The 17,202-nt window shown below is 43.3% G+C and overlaps 1 protein-coding gene across 2 annotated transcripts in view; it reads right to left on the bottom strand.

The window, feature by feature from the left end:
• The window catches only part of RRAS2 (RAS related 2), a 67,726-nt gene that overhangs the window by 9,398 nt on the left and 41,126 nt on the right, over window positions 1-17,202 (bottom strand). For both annotated transcript variants that reach the window (XM_053304598.1, XM_053304601.1), the window contains exons 2-3: window positions 1,028-1,115; window positions 35-137 (exon numbers count right to left, since the gene is read on the bottom strand). In XM_053304598.1, the coding sequence (XP_053160573.1) occupies window positions 35-137; window positions 1,028-1,115 (191 nt within the window). The remainder of the gene's footprint in view (window positions 1-34; window positions 138-1,027; window positions 1,116-17,202) is intronic.

The raw sequence follows: 17,202 nt of genomic DNA on the forward strand, positions 1-17,202 counted from the left end.
AAGCTACTACCCTCAAATCCTGTTTGTAGCTTACCTTCCTCTATCTGTGACTGAGAAGACAAGCAGAAAGCCTTCTCCTGTCCTCATATACTGCTCCCGCATGGCTCCAAATTCTTCTTGGCCTGCTGTATCTAGAACTAGATAAATTGAAAGCTTAGTGAACTTTATTTCCTAAACTGAAGTATGACAAGGGAATCTGCATGTTCTCTTTATGTAACATCTGCCCACCATCCTCTTGCATTAGTTAAGTTGGCTTATTTGAACAGCAAGTTTTTAAAGCATTACATTTCTTCCATATAGACTATACCACTTTAGTTCACATGAACAGGTGTCTGTCTAAAATAGCCTCCATGTGAAGAAACACAAAGCCATGCCAACAAAATAGGCAATTTGAACTGCTCTAAATTTAAACACCTTCATTGGAAGCCAGTATAGAGTTAATGGAAATCAAATTAGTCCATACAGATGCTTAAAAGAAGGTAAACTTGCATACTGCAGCCAATGAAAATTCTATACAGGAAGACCTCAATAAGTGCGGGTCCAGCACTCACAGTCTGCGTATCCACGGTCGGGTAATAGGCACCCAACCTTGGAATACATGAGAAAAACCAGGGTGGGGGTTAAATTCGTGTATCTGCAGGTCGGAGGTGGCCAGAAATGATCCTGGAGATCATTTCCAGCTGCCATTTTGAGTTTGAGAAAGCTCGGGAGCCATTTTATGGTTCAATTTTTTAAAAACACCGGGGGGGGGATGCCATTTTCAGACAATTTTTTTCCTCGGGGGGGGCATTGCTGGAATGTGGGGGACTTGTGCAGTATTTCATTTTTTAGTTGTTTTAGCTCAATTCCCTGCCCTTTGGAAGGGCAGGGAAACTAACCCCTGGATTCCCATTCCCCTAATGCCTCGGTATTCGTGGTTTCTGTATCCACGGCACTAGCCAATGGAATCGCTGCAAATACTGGCGTTTTCCTGTATTATTACAAAAGATGGGTTGTTGTTTTTTAAAGGAACAAAGCAAAAACTTACTATCCAATCTTGCTGCTCTGTCATCTATGACACATTGCTTTGTGTAGGAATCTTCAATAGTTGGATCATAATCTGTCACAAAGTAGGACTGCAGAGAGAAGAAAAGAGAATTTTCAAACCTACAGCACTTTCTATCAGCATCAGTCTACAGCAAGAATGACTACCATTTTCACTGGAATCTGCCAAGGAGCTTTCCCTGTAGCACAAGGGCTCACACACATACTGTGATGTGTATATATATCAATCAATACACACGGAATGGCAAGAAGGTTGGGAGAAAGTTTATAGTATACTAGTATGAGGGCATGGAAGTACATCTGTGCAAATTACATCAGCAAATGATGGAGGTCTAACATTAACTTGGAATGGTACCTGGGTAAGAACCCTATTTGGTTGCAGCTTCAGAGACCTTTGGCCTGAAGTGAAGCACTGCCAGGTGGGGTTCAAGTGGAGTCAAAGCAAAGCAAACTGGGCTGAACCCTTCAGTTTCTCGAAGCTTCCTCTACCTTGCACCTCCCCAGGACCAGGAAGGGACAGAAGAAAAACCCACAGGGAGGCAGGCTTGTTCATGAAAGTCTGAACTGGCACAGAATCTCTGTACAGCCCTATCCAGTACTCACAGCAATGTTAAGCAATGTTAAGAAGCAAGACTGTCCTATGTCTAGCACTGCATAAATCACCAATTCCTGCAGGGCTGTTCTTTTCTCCTGGCCAGTACTGTTTCTGCTTAATGGCTGTCATGTTTACAATGTTTTGATTACATTTAGCCTCTTATTCCTCAAACCAATATTTTTTTTAGTATGCAAGGCCCTTGGGACATTTAGATAGATAAAACACTGTAAGTTACTCCAAGCTCAGAGAACAGGTTAGGAAATAAAGCAAGTCAACAGGTTCTAGCTGTTGGGGCAATGACTGAGAAAGCCCTGTCCCACATGCGACAGCTGAGCTTCCCTCATCGTCGGCACACAGAGCAGAGATCCCTGCTCTGTCAAAGCAGGCAGGCAGGCAGACAGTTGTCCAAGTTAGCATACAAAGTGGTACTGTGGTTTATAGCAAGGCAAAAGGAAAGGGGAGTTTTGACTCTCTTCTCACACACAAATGGAGAGGGCAGAGCACATCAGCTTGTGGAGGAATAGGTTTGTTTACAATAAAACTCTGTGGGCTGGTTCAGACAAGGTGCTAGCATCACTTTGATATCTTGCACTTATGTAAGATGGGTATAACTGAGGACAGCAAGTCAGCCAGCTGAAGTGACGTCCAGACCTGAAGTAGGCACTTTGCCTGGGTGAAGCAACAAAAACCAAGGACTATACTTCTGTGCTTAGAGGTTCAATTTCAAGCTCTTCTGGTCACTCACACCCACAACTTTAGAGAAAACCTGAAAATTCAGAGTATAGGAGTAGCCAGAATCACTTCCTACAAACATTCTATCTTACTAGATGCCAGAGGAATCCAAACATTACGTGGAGTAATTAATGCATATGGCCTCCTCTTTGGGCTTGGAGGTGCATTAGTAGGTGCACCTCCTGGAAGGTCCTATATTTGAACTTATCCAGGCTGATACTCACATTCCAGTGGCACTGCCCCCCGATATCTACACTGGTTTAGGTGATTAAAGTCACATGGGAGAAGCCCGCATCTATCCCGGTGATCTCCAAAAAATTGGAAAACATGTACAGGATCCAGCAGAAAGATACTAGCTTCCTGACTAAGCACCCTGTGCCCAATTCTACGATGGTTGAATCCAAGCAAGGAACAGGTGAGGTTAGTCATTGCAGCAGCAAGAGAGGAGCTCACATAATGAGCCTTTTCCCACAAGGGTGTGCCGAGATACACAGTCCAATTCCAGCGGCATTACTTAGTAAATCCCTGGCACGCTGTGCAGGAGTCCAGACGGTGCAATTCTCTCAGGCAAGAAAGGCAGAGGGGATGACCATCGGACAAGGGGATCTTTGCCAAACGCTGGGAACAGTGTTAAAACAGAGTCTTTGTGGTCATAAGAGGCCAGAGGGAAGTGGGGGGGTGGGAGGTGTCAAGAAACAAGAATGCAAAGTAGACCAAGAGAAAAACGAGGAGACAGAGAGGCAGAATACAAGTAAATTACTTTTTAGACAGACACTTAAATGCAGCTTCTGCAGCGGTAGGCAAAAGACTGAGGGAATCAGATGGGGGAGTATTTTCCTGCTCTTTTTTCCTAATATGGCAAAGCTATGGAACAGTACAGAAGGCGGCATTGCGCAGGCACAAACCCGAGTGTGATGCACAGAGACCATGAAGAAGAATAACTTCCTACAAAAAATTCATTAAGGCAGCTGCAATCCATTTTATGGATGAGAACTTAGCAACAATAGTTCATGCATTCCTGTCCTTGATTACTGCACAGAATGCAACAACCTACCTACTAGCAAGGTTGCTCAGGCCTTCCGAAATTGGAAGGCCTGCCCAAATGAGGAGAACAGAAAGGAACACAAACTCTGGCAAAAGAAATGCAAGGTGACAATAAGGGAGGCAAAAAGAGAGTTTGAGGATCATTTAGCTAAACACATCAGAGGGAATAACAAAAACTTCTTTAAATACATAAGATGCAGGAAACCTGCCAAGGAGGTAGTTGGCCCGTTAGATAATGAGGGAATGAAAGGGATTTTTAAGGAGGATGTGGAGGTTGCAGAGAAGCGAAATGAGTTCTTTGCATCTGTCTTCATGGCAGAGGATACTGAGCATATGGACTGGAAACCCTGGCCTGGCTTTCCAGCGTTTTTAAATCAGTTTTAATATTTTTAACCCGGTTTTAGGGTTTTTAATTACTGCGATTGTTTAATTGTTGTTTTAAAATGTTTTTAATTGTTAATTGTTATATTGTTTTTTAATTTTTGTTTTAGCTCTTTACTGTTTTAATGGTTTGTTTTAATTGTCAACCGCCCTGAGCCATTTTGGAAGGGCAGTATAAAAATCAAATAAATAAATAATAAATAATATATCTGTTCCTAAAACAGGCTTTTCGGGGATGGAGGCTATGTAACTGAGTCAGATAGAAGTGACAAGAGATGACTGTATGGAGAAACTGAAAACTAACAAATTGCCAGGGCCGGATGGCATCCATCCAAGAGTCCTCAAAGAATTCAAATGTGAGATTGCTGATCTCCTTGCTAAAATATATAACTTATCCCTGCAATCAGGTTCTGTACCAGAGGACTGGAAAGTAGCAAATGTGACACCAATTTTCAAAAAGAGATCCAGGGGCGATCTAGGAAATTACAGGCTGGGTAGATTAATGTCCATTCCAGGAAAATTGATGGAAAGCATCCTCAAGGGGAAAAATGTGAAGGACATACAACAACAACCCCCGCTGGGAGAAAACCATAATGGCTTCTGCAAAGGCAAATCTTGCCTCACAAACCTTTTGGAGTTCTATGAGCGTGTCAACAAGTGTGTAGATCAAGATTATCCAGTTGACATAGTATACCTGGAATTCCAAAAAGCTTTCGACAAACTTCCTCATCAAAGACTCCTGAGAAAACATAGCAGTCATGGGATAAGGGGGAAAGTACATAAGTGGATTGCTAACTGGTTGAAGTACAGGAAACAGAGGGTAGGGATAAATGGAGTTTTCACAATGGTGGGAAGTAAGAAGTGGGGTCGCCCAGGGATCTGTACTGGGACCAGTGCTTTTTAATTTATACATAAATGATCTAGAAGTAGGGGTAAGCAGCGAGGTGGCCAAATCCGCAGATGATATCAAACTCTTTCGGGTAGTGAAATCCAAAACGGATTGTTAGGAGCTCCAAAAGGATCTCTCCAAACTGGGGGAGTGGGCAACAAAATGGCAAATGCGGTTCAATGTTGGCAAGTGTCAAGTGATGCACATTGGGACGAAAAACCCCAACTTCAAGTATATGCTGATGGGATCTGAGCTGTCGGTGACTGACCAGGAGAGGGATCTTGGGGTTGTGGTGGACAGATTGTTGAAAGTGTCAACTCAATGTGCGGCATCTGTAAACAAGGCCAATTCCATGCTAGGGATCATTAGGAAGGGGACTGAAAATAAAACTGCTAATATTATAGTGTCCTTATACAAATCTATGGTGCAGCCACACCTGGAGTACTACATACAATTCTGGTCAAAGGACATTGTAGAACTGGAAAAGGTGCAGAAGAGGGCAACCAAGATGATCAGGGGCCTAGAGCACCTTTCTTATGAGGCAAGGCTACAAAACCTGAGGCTATTTAGTTTAGAAAAAAAGATGACTGTGGGGAGACATGATAGAGGTCTATAAAATCATGCATGGTGTGGAGAAAGTGGATAGAGAGAAATTCTTCTCCCTCTCACATAACTCTAGAACCAGGAGTCATCCCTTGAAATTGATTGCTGGGAAATTTAGGACCAACAAACAGAAGTACTTTTTCATGCAACACATAATCAACTTGTGGAATTCTCTGCCACAAGATGTGGTGACAGCCAACAACCTGGATGGTTTTACGAGCGGTTTGGATAACTTCAGGGAGGAGCAATCTATCAATGGCTACCAGTCGGAGGGTGATAGGCCATCTCTAGCATCAAAGGCAGGATGCCTCTGAGTACCAGTTGCAGGAGAGTAACAGCAGGAGCAAGGGCATGCCCTCAACTCCTACCTGTAGGCTTCCAGCGGCATCTGGTGGGCCACTGTGTGAAACAGGATGCTGGACTAGATGGGCCTTGGGCCTGATCCAGCAGGGCTGTTCTTAAGAGACACATAACTGGACATTCCAACATCTGCATTCTCTTCTATGTACTATTAATTTTTAAAATATATTTATATCCTGTTTTTTCTCCAAGGAGCCCAGAGCAGTATACATTATTATGTTTAACCTCACAACAGCCCTGAGAGGTAATTTAGGCTGAGAGATAAGTGACTGGCCCAGAGTCACCCAGTGAGTTTCATGGCTGATTGGGGATTTGAACTTGGGCCTCCCCGGTCCTAGTCTAACACTCTAACCATTCCGGATTCACCACCATTCTGTTACATCCTTAATGGACATACATACAGCACGCACTAAGAGACCAGCTTTCCCTCCCATCTCTCACTGCCCTTTTTCTGATCAGCCATGGGTGTTTGCTTGCCACCATATATACAGTATAAGATTTAAGCCACTGCAGAACAGCATAGAAAGAAATGTCTAGTAACTACTGACCAGAGAGTTCCTTGGCCTCCTGTGAAGATTAGTTACAGCCCAAGCCACATCATCTGTTTGAAATATTACAAGACATGTTTTCATTTAGGCTAGACTTTGGGACCAATTTTAAAACCCAAGAACAAAATATGTTAAAAATTAAGAGATTTTTTAAAATATAGGTGAGTAGCAACATAAGGTTATCTACCTTGTCGTCTCAAAGTAGAGTGGGTAGCACACTTTTTAATAAAAATCACTTCAAGCACTTAAACATACTCAAGTGATTTCTTGAATGTAGGCAGCAAACACCAGGCGTATGAAGGAAGCATAGCAGCTGGTGTGGCAGACAATCTTGGATTACAAGGATAACAAAAACAAAGATGTCATTCTGGCCAGATGTTAACTGTTGGACTAGATTCTTAGCTGGGTATCCATGTTACATTGTTAAGCAGTAGATTAAGTCTTTGAGATATATGAATTAATGATCAGTAACATGGTGCTGCTGTACAGTAGCTCTTGTCTGTCTAGATAGGTCAGTTTGTATATAGGTGCCTTTATTTTCGGAATGAACTGAAACGGATATGAATGGGACTTATTCGTATTAGTTTCTTTTTTCAAATCTAATGCCCCCTAAATACTGGGGGCTCTATTTTAGAACTGCCATTCATTTTCTTATGCCACAGCCTCCTGATGGGCATTTTTCTTATTAACACAGCATTGTTTAAAATTGTTTAAGGAACTTCTGTGGGGACATGGCAAGAGCTTGTGCACAACTCCCCCAGTCCTACTACGCATGCACTTTGGAACCAGAGGGCTAGAACTTCTAAGCGCTGCTTATTTACTTTATTTGGGGTATACTGCCCCAAATACACATCTCTGGGTGGTTTACAATTAAAAGTCTGGGCAAAAAAAGGCATCTTAATAAAACTTTTAAATACTGTCAGAAATGGGGAGGTTCTTATTTCAGCAGGAAGTACATTCCAAAGCCTTGAGGTGGCAATGGGGAAGGCCCATCCTTGAGTAGCCAACAGACAAGATGATGGCAGTTGCAAATGGACCTCCCCGGATAATCTCAATAAACAGCAGGCTTCATCAAAAGGAGATGTTCTCTTAAATACCCTGGGCCTAAGCTTTATAGGTCAAAGCCAGCACTCTGTATTTTGCCCAGAAACATATTGGTAGCCAGTGTAGTTCTTTTAATATAGGTGTACTATGGTATCTCCAAGATGACCCAGAGACTTGTGCTTACATTGTAGAAACATTTTGCAAGATCAGAAATTTGCTGCCAACCCTCAGCAGTATGTTTCCAATCTTACAGAGCATTTCCAGAGTGTGAGCAGTGCTGACTAAGTGCTCAGAAGTCCCACCCTAAGTGCTCAGAAGTCCCACCCTAAGTGCTCAGAAGTCCCACCCTAAGTGCTCAGAAGTCCCACCCCTCTGGTGTAACACACACCAAGTCCTACCCCTATGGTGTAACACACTCAGGAGGCCTGGGGGAGCTCCTGGAACACTCCTGCAGAGCCTCCTTACACTCATGCTTAATCAGGATGTCAGTCACTGTCCTTACCAGTGCCATTTTTAACAATGTTGCCCTCAAGATCCAGGCTAGAGCAGACAGAGGATTACACTGTTTCTTAAAATAAAAACAAACAAAAAACACTAATGCAAATGAAAGGTTAAAAAATATTTAATTTTTTTAAAACATACTACATCGAGTTTTAAAAATGAAAACTTATGTTGCACACCTTCATTAGTTTGAAGGTAGCTTGTTAGACTACTATCTCACTGCTTCAGAGGAGTTCCCTGTTTGATTCAGACCCACTGGGGGTGGGGCACACGATAGGAGTACTGCTTGATTTCAGGCCAATCCTTTCAGCTGCTCCCCTAAAAATACACAGGACTGGAGTATCTTCCCTTTCAGCAGGGAGGTAGCAGGCAGCAGGTTCCCTGGCAACAATGGCCAGTCTCAGAAAAGACTACAATTCCCAGGAGCAGGCCAAAGATAAATTGCGCCCCACCCCAAACTTCACACAGCCCTAGTTTGAGGTCAAGTATTTTTGAAAGCATGGGCACCAAAGCCAAGTTTGAGACACTGAATGATGGGGGGGGGGGGGCATTTGTTGCAGTAAGATTCTGGTATTCCGACTTCATTAGGAATCCAGTAGGGAGGATGAGAAGTAGAATTTATGCCAGACTTGCATACCATTCAAATATCAGAGTGCCACAAACATTTCACAACGAGCAATAGGCCTCCACTAGAAAGCCCAGTCACATTTTCAGACTGCAGAGTCTCTTCTGAGAAGAGTCAGTTTTACTATGAGGTGGTGGCAAGGCATCTTATCTCAAGAAAACTCCAGAGTTGCCTTTTTTTCTGCCTTTATTCCCCGTCTAGACGTAAAGAATGAGCTCCTTATACCTAAAGAATGAGCTTGGACCACTGCACTGTGTCTCTGTTGCTTATTGGCAGCAGCTACAGGGTTCTAGGCCTTGTACCCATGGCTCTGGGGAGCCATTTCCCCTAAACTACAAGTGAGTGTCAGGCCAGAATAGGGTAATGTTCCTTTACTTTTTGCGTCAGGTGAGACATTGTAAGGTCAGCACTCCCTCCAAGTAAGCTGCAGGAGCTCCTTTGCCCTTGTGCCAAAAGCAAATGTGGGGTGGGTATGGTTAAGGAGGGCATCAGCATGAGTCTTCCTGTCGCTGCCGTGCCTGGGTACAGTATTCACAGTTTGAACACTACCGGAGCAGGGCTTCTGTCACATGTACACACACCAAGAAACACTAATTATTCAACAGCCACTCAGGATGGAGCCCAGGGACAAAGATGCTCTTTTAACAGTTATTATTTAATTCTTATATATGGCTTGAAATATTTAGTACTTTCCTAAGCCCAGTAGGAGCATTGCTTGACACCCAAAGGGGGGAGGGAGGGAGGGAGAGAGAGAGAGAGAGAGAGAGAGAGAAGGGTGGATCAGAAATGCTGAAGGAATCAGCAAACAGGATATAGCAACAACTTTGATAGTGAAGAGCAGGAAAGGAATGGGTCAGAATTAATCTTGGAAGGTGCTCCCCTGGATAAAACTACTATCCCTCAATAGTGATAGTTACAGTCCTTGTGCTCAGGGAGGGACATGAAGTCTTTTTATAGCTTCATTTTTATGACTACAATAGTGAAGCAGTACTGAGTCATTTATATTAAGTTGTTTGACCTAAACCCATCAGAACAGATGTTGAACTGTTCACAAAATTAGTTTAGCACTTGAGTTATTACATAGGGACTTTCCAGAAATGGCCGACAGTCAGCCACTCCCCCTACTCCACCCTTCCTCCAATTCATGTTAAGCTTCCTAAAAGCCAAGCATTTTTGACCACTTTAAGAACAATGTTCTAGATCCTGCCCTTATTCCTTTTCTCCACCCAACACAGGTGAGCCCAGACCAGAAGATTCTGCAAGCCCTTTGCATGCATTAAGTATACATGTTTACATGAATGCAAAGGAGGGGGGGACTGAGATGGAACTCTTGACCCCTACATATGTTCACTGAGGTCACAGACAGAAGCTGCCTCTCCCACTAGGGATGTGCACAGAACCATGGCAGGGAGGCTCGAAGGCGGTGGGGGTCTATCTTTAAGAGTGGGGGAGGGTGCACTTACAACTCCCGCCACTCCCCCCCCCCAGCCGTCTGTTTCTGTAACAGCAAATTGGGGCGGCAGCATACCTCCCTGCTACCCCGTTGCCCGGATATGGCCAGAAGTTCCAGATGCATCTGTGCATGCCAGCATGGGCACGAACACTTCGCCAGCATCCCTGTTACAGAACATGTTACATGCCTGTTAGCTGTTACAGAAATGGACGCCGGCGGGGGGAAAGTGGCAGGAGGGGTAAGTGCACCCTCCCCCGCTCTTAACAAAAGACCCCCCACTGCCGTCAAACTAGTGGAACTGCCAGGTCTTCTAACTGGTTCGGAGGCCCATATGGGGCCTCTGAGACAGTTCCGTGCATATCCCTAACCCTCACCACCACCCCCATTCACCGAACATATTATTGAATGCCTGAAAGGGGCTAGAGAGTTTCCTCAAGATGCTCAAAGTTTATATTCCATGTTTTAGATAGTGTGTCTTTTCAACAGAGTTGTGGGCAGCTTTTTTGTTTGGAAGCTTGATTATGGTAGAGCATCTAGCTAACTGAGGTACAAAACCGCATGTCCTAGTGATACAGCCCTGGTACACAGGCTTGACCTTGGTAGATCAACAGAATCAGTGCCAGGGATCCACAATTTCCACCCAGGTTTGTTTGTCAGTGACTAATTTCTACTATTCAGCAGGACTATACTAAAAGTTCACCTGGTCACATGCATAGCATCATTTCCTTTCTACTGAGCAAGTGCAGCCTGCAGAGAAGGGATTATAAGATAGGTGCCACTGATCCTCCACAAGTCTGGGCCCCTGCCCCAATCCCCCAGCAAGAATGCCACCAGTGAGGTCATTGCAAATTCGAAAGTGCAGGCGCTCTCCATGACAGCCCCCAAGGCCATGTCCACCCCAACAGCCAGAAAAGCCAAAACGTACTGGTGTTCCATCCCTGCGCGTCCCCACTTCACTACACCCCTGCATACCAACCCCCTAGCAAGATGCCGACTCTTTCCCCTCCCCCTCAAATCTAGTCCTAGTTTTGGGAACAGTCTTTAGAATTCTGCTTCCCCGTCCCCACCTCTGCAACTCTCTTGCCATAGACAGCCTCTTCATTTTTGCACCTACCCAGACAAGAGTTTCACATTTGTGCCACTTCATATGCCCTATTCAGTCATTATACTGCACATGTGTACAGAAGTGCATGTATATGTATATACTGTGCTGTATCTGTGCTCATGTACCTGGATAGTAAAGTTGTGCCATCAAGTTGGTGTCGATTCCTGGCAACTACAGAGCCATGTGGTTGCCTTTGGCAGAATATAGGAAGGGTTTACCATTGCCATCTCCAGTGCAGTATGAGACGATGCCTTTCAGCATCTTGCTATATTGCTGCTGCCTGATATAGGTGTTTCCCATAGTCTGGGAAACATACCACTGGGGATTCAAACCTGCAACCTCTTGCTCCCTAGGCAAGTTACTTCCCCACTGCACCAATAGAGACCCTCTCAAATGCACGGTACAAATAAGTGTATTATCATATGTGTGCTGAGCAAGTGCAGCCTAACTGTACATATGTACACTGTACACAGATTGTGTATTCAACATAACATGTGAATAGGGCTACGGTCCAGCAGAAATCTCTCTTTCATCACCAGGGCTAAAAAGGCTAGTGAGTACAATCACTCCATCCACAAAAGAAATCTACTCCAGGTTTTACTACTAACTGAACTTCCCAACAGCATCTCTGTTTTTAGTTATTCCTCTCCCCGCCCACTGCCAAACTCCTAACCTTAACCCCACAACACAGAAAGACTCAGTGCAAAATCTAGTTTCTTGCCCCTTTGGGATGGGAAACAATTTCTCATACAGAAACACCAAGAAGTTCAAGTGATCCCACCCTCAAGGAAAAATCTTGCATCCCAAGAAGGCATTTTATCCACTTGCTCCGCTTTCTGTTCTCCCTCTCTAGTGTGTATATTTGAAATTGAAGTAAAGGGAGATTTGGATTGTCCAGCAGCAGCAGGATGAACAAGAGTGAAGGAACAGTCACCATTAACCCTACTCACCCACCCTAAAAGCTGTCTTCCAGCAGCTCCTCTGAATCTGCCAGTTTGATGTTTGGTACTAGCTGAGGCCAGCACAGCAGAAGGGAGCATGGTCTCTCACTTACATACACTCTTAGTTGTGTTGCTGCTTCCATCTTTGTCTAGCCTGAGGAAGACAGGCTTCTCCTCCTGTCCTTTCCCAAATTGTTCTTATTTTAAAAAAAAAAATCAAATAAGATCTTAAGGTGCAAAATCCCTTTTGGCGGAGTTTTTGTGGAACTCAGAATTCCATCCTTTTCCAAAAAATCCAGCCTTGGTTCTCCATCACTGGTTCCCCATATTCATTAAAAACAAGGCATTGGAAATGTGAAAGGCCCCCTGTTGTCCACGTAGGGACTGCAGTGCCACAATGCAGGAAGTGTAGAAGCACGCTTCCGAGATACGATGTGACCTCATTGCTAGGTCTAATCTGGAAATTGCCAAAGCAGAATATGAAATGGGCCACCAAATTGTGTCAATCTTCCACACAGCTGTTCATAAGACAGCATTTATAGGAGTCAGTCTCATCCTTTGTCAACCTATACTTATCTTAATACTCAATACTTATCTTAACCTTAACAAAAATACAGCTTCCCATTTATCTCCTGCTTCTCATCTTCCCAATACTATTTTTGTTCATGAAAATATTGCTGTTTACTGTTAAGTTCAGAATCTTGGAATACTCCGGATTCTTCTTTCTGTTTCTCCTTATGTCCACATTGTTCTTGCCAAGTCTCATCAATTGATTAACTTGTCAAGAATCTGTTCTTTTTCCTTTATAACACTCAAAATCTATATTCATTCTCTCATTTTCTATACTGAACCTAACATTCTTGCTGGTCTTTGTGCTTGTCTTAAGCCACTCTGTCCTGAAACCTGGTATGTAACATAGTGGCTTATTTCACAGATGACTACTATGACAATGTGCATGGCCCATGGTCTTCACATTGTACCTTGTGCTTCAATTATGTCAACTAACAGTTAATGTGTCAATATTGTATAAATGCTATACATGCCACCTATACAAAATTTGGGATATTATGCTAAAGACTCAGTTATAGCAGTTCATGTGAATGCCAGTGTGGGATTCTACACTGAACCTTGGCAGTGTAGGCAGTTTGAGTGTCAGATTAGGATCTAAAGACCAGGTTCAAATCTCCAGAGCCATGAGCTTCACTAGGTGATCTTGGGCTAGTCACTACCTCTTAGCCTAACCTACCTCACAGGGTTGTTGTGAGGGGAGAGAACTGTGTGAGCTGTCTCAGGCTCCTAGAAGGAAGGAAACTTTTAAGAATAAAATAAGAATAGTTAAAGAATGGAGTGTGTTAGTCTAATAACCTAAAAATCCAGTGCACAAGAAACATGACCATTACATTTCCTTATTTTACTGGATCATTATAATATATAGTAACAAGATTTTAGCTTAAATGGTCTGTCTCCAGTCATCTATCTGTTAGTACATTGCTTGGGTCACAGAGAGGCTCTGATCAGGGCAAGAAGCCGGTTAGGGTTAGCTAACGGCTCTCATGAACACCAATTTCAAAAGGAGTTTCATGGTTAGTGTAAAGGGAGCAAGTAGCAAAGGAGAAATTGGATGGAGATGCAAGAGTAAAAGGGGCTCTTTCAACAGACAGCATGCTCCAGGACAAAACAAGTTGTATCCACTAAAATGCATCTCCTGAAATATTATCTTGGTGTACTTTGTCATTTAGCACCTCACATTCTCTCTCTCACTTACCCACATTCTTTGACAAGGCAAACCATTAAGTAGCACACTGACTGAGCACTGCTGCTCTCAAAAGGTCAGCATGAGTTAGCAAAAAAACAAAACAGAGCTGTGTGACCTGCAGAAGTAGTGCTCTGACTGTACACTGACATGACACACTGAAGCTAGTCTTAAAGATGGGCTGAGGTGGGGTGGGGTCTTCTACCTTCTATTAATCCAGGCTTGTAGCATGGATACCACCAGCACTACATACTGGTCTAGGTGGCAACTCGGAGCCCCAGAGTCACAGCACATTCCTCAGCATGAGTCTAGAATGGTAAAAAATAAAAATCCATTGATGCTTAGTTCAGGGCCAACTGAACTTGTCAGGAGTTTATTGCCAGAAGCCAATTGCCTTGTTTTGCAAATACTTCTGTTTTTATCTTTTTGTGCCAACTGAGACTCAGTAAATTAAGATGGTAAATTAAAAAGTAAATTAAAATTCTGAATCAGCAGACTGCCTGTGCTGCACCAGTACAGTATTTGAAAGAAACTCATCTCCTCCTATTTACATTTTTGTTGCCCTAAGGCAGAGTCAGAGAAAGGGGTGACCTGAGCTCTAGCTAACTGTTTGCATATGCTGTAGAAACTGCCACTGCCCTATAAGAAGAGGGTTCAAGGGTAGCAAAACTGTGTATGGTGTATGGAAGTAAAACAAAGATGATGCTCAGAGACCAACTCTTAGTTCACATTTTCTTGGACTGAACCTTGGCAGTAATTACAGGGTTCTGGCCCATGTTCTAACACACTCCACTTCAAGTTAAAAAAAGGGAAGGGGATGCAAAGAGATATGAATACACACCTCAGAAACTCTGCATGGTTATCTTGTAAATAGGCACCATTGCTGATCAAATATAAATTGCTTTTTCTCCTTGACCAAAACAAAGCAATCGGGGTCCTTGCAACTTGTCATGATTTTTCTATACATTCCTTTATCTCCTTTAGATTTTTTCTTTCTCTTTTAACCTTGAATGTTACAATCCCAGAACAGCTAGAGATTTAAAACTGTGTTTGCCAAGGTTTCCCTTGCACAATGTGGTTTTTAAACATTCAGATATCCATCAGTAGCAGCTATTCAGCACCTTAGTACTGACTATTGCAAATTTGCAAGGCTGTACTAATGTGAGAGACCACATATAGGTGAGTCTCACTCACGATCAGTGAGACTCGCTTTGTCCGGATTTGCGGGGAGCGGGCTAAGCCCGCTCTCCCCGCAGACAATTGGGAAGCCCTGCTTGGGCTAGGAGATGAATACTGCAATAGTTGTTTCCGTATTTTTCAAATGACAGCAGATTTAAGTCAAACAATCCTTTCTAACACTTACATATTCTGAGGCCATATAATATAATATGCCTGCGTTTGGGAGTTGTGTGTGCTCCCAATTTTCAGTTGTGTGGAAGCAAAGTAGGAGGAAAAGCTACCCAGGTTTTCCTCCTACTTTGCTTTCACACAACCAAAAATTGAGAGCACACACAGCTCTCAAACCCAGGTAGGACACAGTTTTTGATTGCATGAATGACGTCTCCGTGTGTTAGATTGTCTGAATGGAGCCAATAAGACCTTTTGGAAGAGGTCTCATTCTGCAAGGCTTCATGCTGTGACTTTAATGCAAAGGTTAGCTATATTTCAAAAGCAAAAAATTGAAAGAGTGGATGCACATTCTTCTGAATGTTTCAGAAGGCCTTCTGCTAGAACTTTCCCCTAAAGGCATTTATTTTTTCATGTTCAAGTACTGTCATTGCACTATGCAACAAGAAAACATAAGCATAATATTCCATCCAGAAACAGCAGGTAGGTTTCATCGTGCACATACTTGAAGAGTAGAGTTAAATTCCCTTTTCTGCAGTTTACCAAAAATGCTCAATAGTTTTTGTATTTTTTTTTTTCAGTTTAGCATGGGAAGCAATAGACAGCTTACTGTGAACTAATACTTGAGTTCTAGGAAGTCACACTTATTCTGCTGGAAGAACTACAGAAATGTCACCTAAGAACACATCATTTAACACAGGTTTCAAGAAGACAGTTTTAAGTGAGCTGTAAGAAGCAAAGACACAGCTTTATGAACTGCAGTATCAATGTACGGCTGCTGCTTTGTACTGATAGCCATTAAAAACCAGAAGATTCTATGCATCAGATAGGCCTGTGTCATAGAGCAAACGGAGGAGATGAAGGCAACAAGGAGGGAAGGTCCAACAGAGCTGTCAGATCTCTGACACAACTCAACACAAAGGGATAACATAGTTCATTTCGACAGTGCAATTATTGTCAGGTCAGAATTAGACATTTTGGGCAGCGCATGGGCTTAGTATTAGCTCTCCAACTCAACTGGCAGGAAGGTAAAAGCTTTGGGACACAAGTTGGCATTACATTCTATAAATATTTTCAATACTGTAGCTTCTCAGTCCTCCTATGAATTCTGCTTTGGTATACTTGTTAGATAATCAAGGGATCACCTTCTGTTGGCATGCAAGATATACTGTTTGCCATGTGCGAATCAGACCCTTTGACTCTGAGAGATGTGCATAATCTGTAACATCTGAATTGGCCACAGTTGCAGGAGATCAGTCTGTGAAATATCCTTTGTTCCCCTCAGTTTATTCTTATTTTAGGGCAAACACACACACACACACACACACACACACAGGAGGAGAGGAGAGCGGGTCTTGTGGTAGCAAGTATGACTTGTCCCCTTAGCTAAGCAGGGTCTGCCCTGGTTGCATATGTATGGGAGACTTGATGTGTGAGCACTCTAAGATATTCCCCTTAGGGGATGGAGCTGCTCTGGGAAGAGCAGAAGGTTCCAAGTTCCATCCCTGGCATTTCCAAGATAGGGCTGAGAGAGATTCCTGACCACAACCTTGGAGAAGCCGCTGCCACTCTGTGTAGACAATACTGAGTGAGATGGACCAATGGTCTGACTCAGTATATGGCAGATTCCTATGTTACACACACACACAGCTGCCCTCTGTGAAGTGCAGACTCAGTTGTGAAAGTTTTCTTCCACCACCAACAAAAGTAATTAAGTTACCCCTTCTTTCATGAATAAGGTAAGCTACATAGAAGGCCAAAACTGAAGGTAGCTTTGTTTCAGTTCTGAGCTTACTTAAAAGTTCAAAAAGCAGTACTCTTGATAAGCTATATAAGCTTCTGTGTGGAGAACTATTGGCAAGGATGAAACCTTCAACTTCATGGAGGATGAATGCTTTCCCCAGGGCAGTTTAGAAACAGTACTTAAAACAGGGATAACTGATGGCTGGTTCAGTTCGTGCAGGCCAAGGGCAGCTAAAGTTTTCAAATTCCTGGGAAGAGCAAACACTGGGAACTAGAGCACCAGGTAATGACCTCAATCTTTTGATGCCCAAAGTATCACACCTGCTGTTGCTTACCAGTCTAACTAAACAAAAACATCTAATTCTGCCTGTTGCTGAAAATATGACCTACCAGCTGTGCATCACCAACACTCTGGGCAACTGGATACAGCTATCTGTGGATGACTCCCCTCCTCCAGGAAAGAAAGGCAAGAGACGAGATGTATGGGAAACAAG

This window comes from Hemicordylus capensis, chromosome 1 (assembly GCF_027244095.1).
Source record: "Hemicordylus capensis ecotype Gifberg chromosome 1, rHemCap1.1.pri, whole genome shotgun sequence".
Lineage (NCBI taxonomy): Eukaryota > Metazoa > Chordata > Lepidosauria > Squamata > Cordylidae > Hemicordylus > Hemicordylus capensis.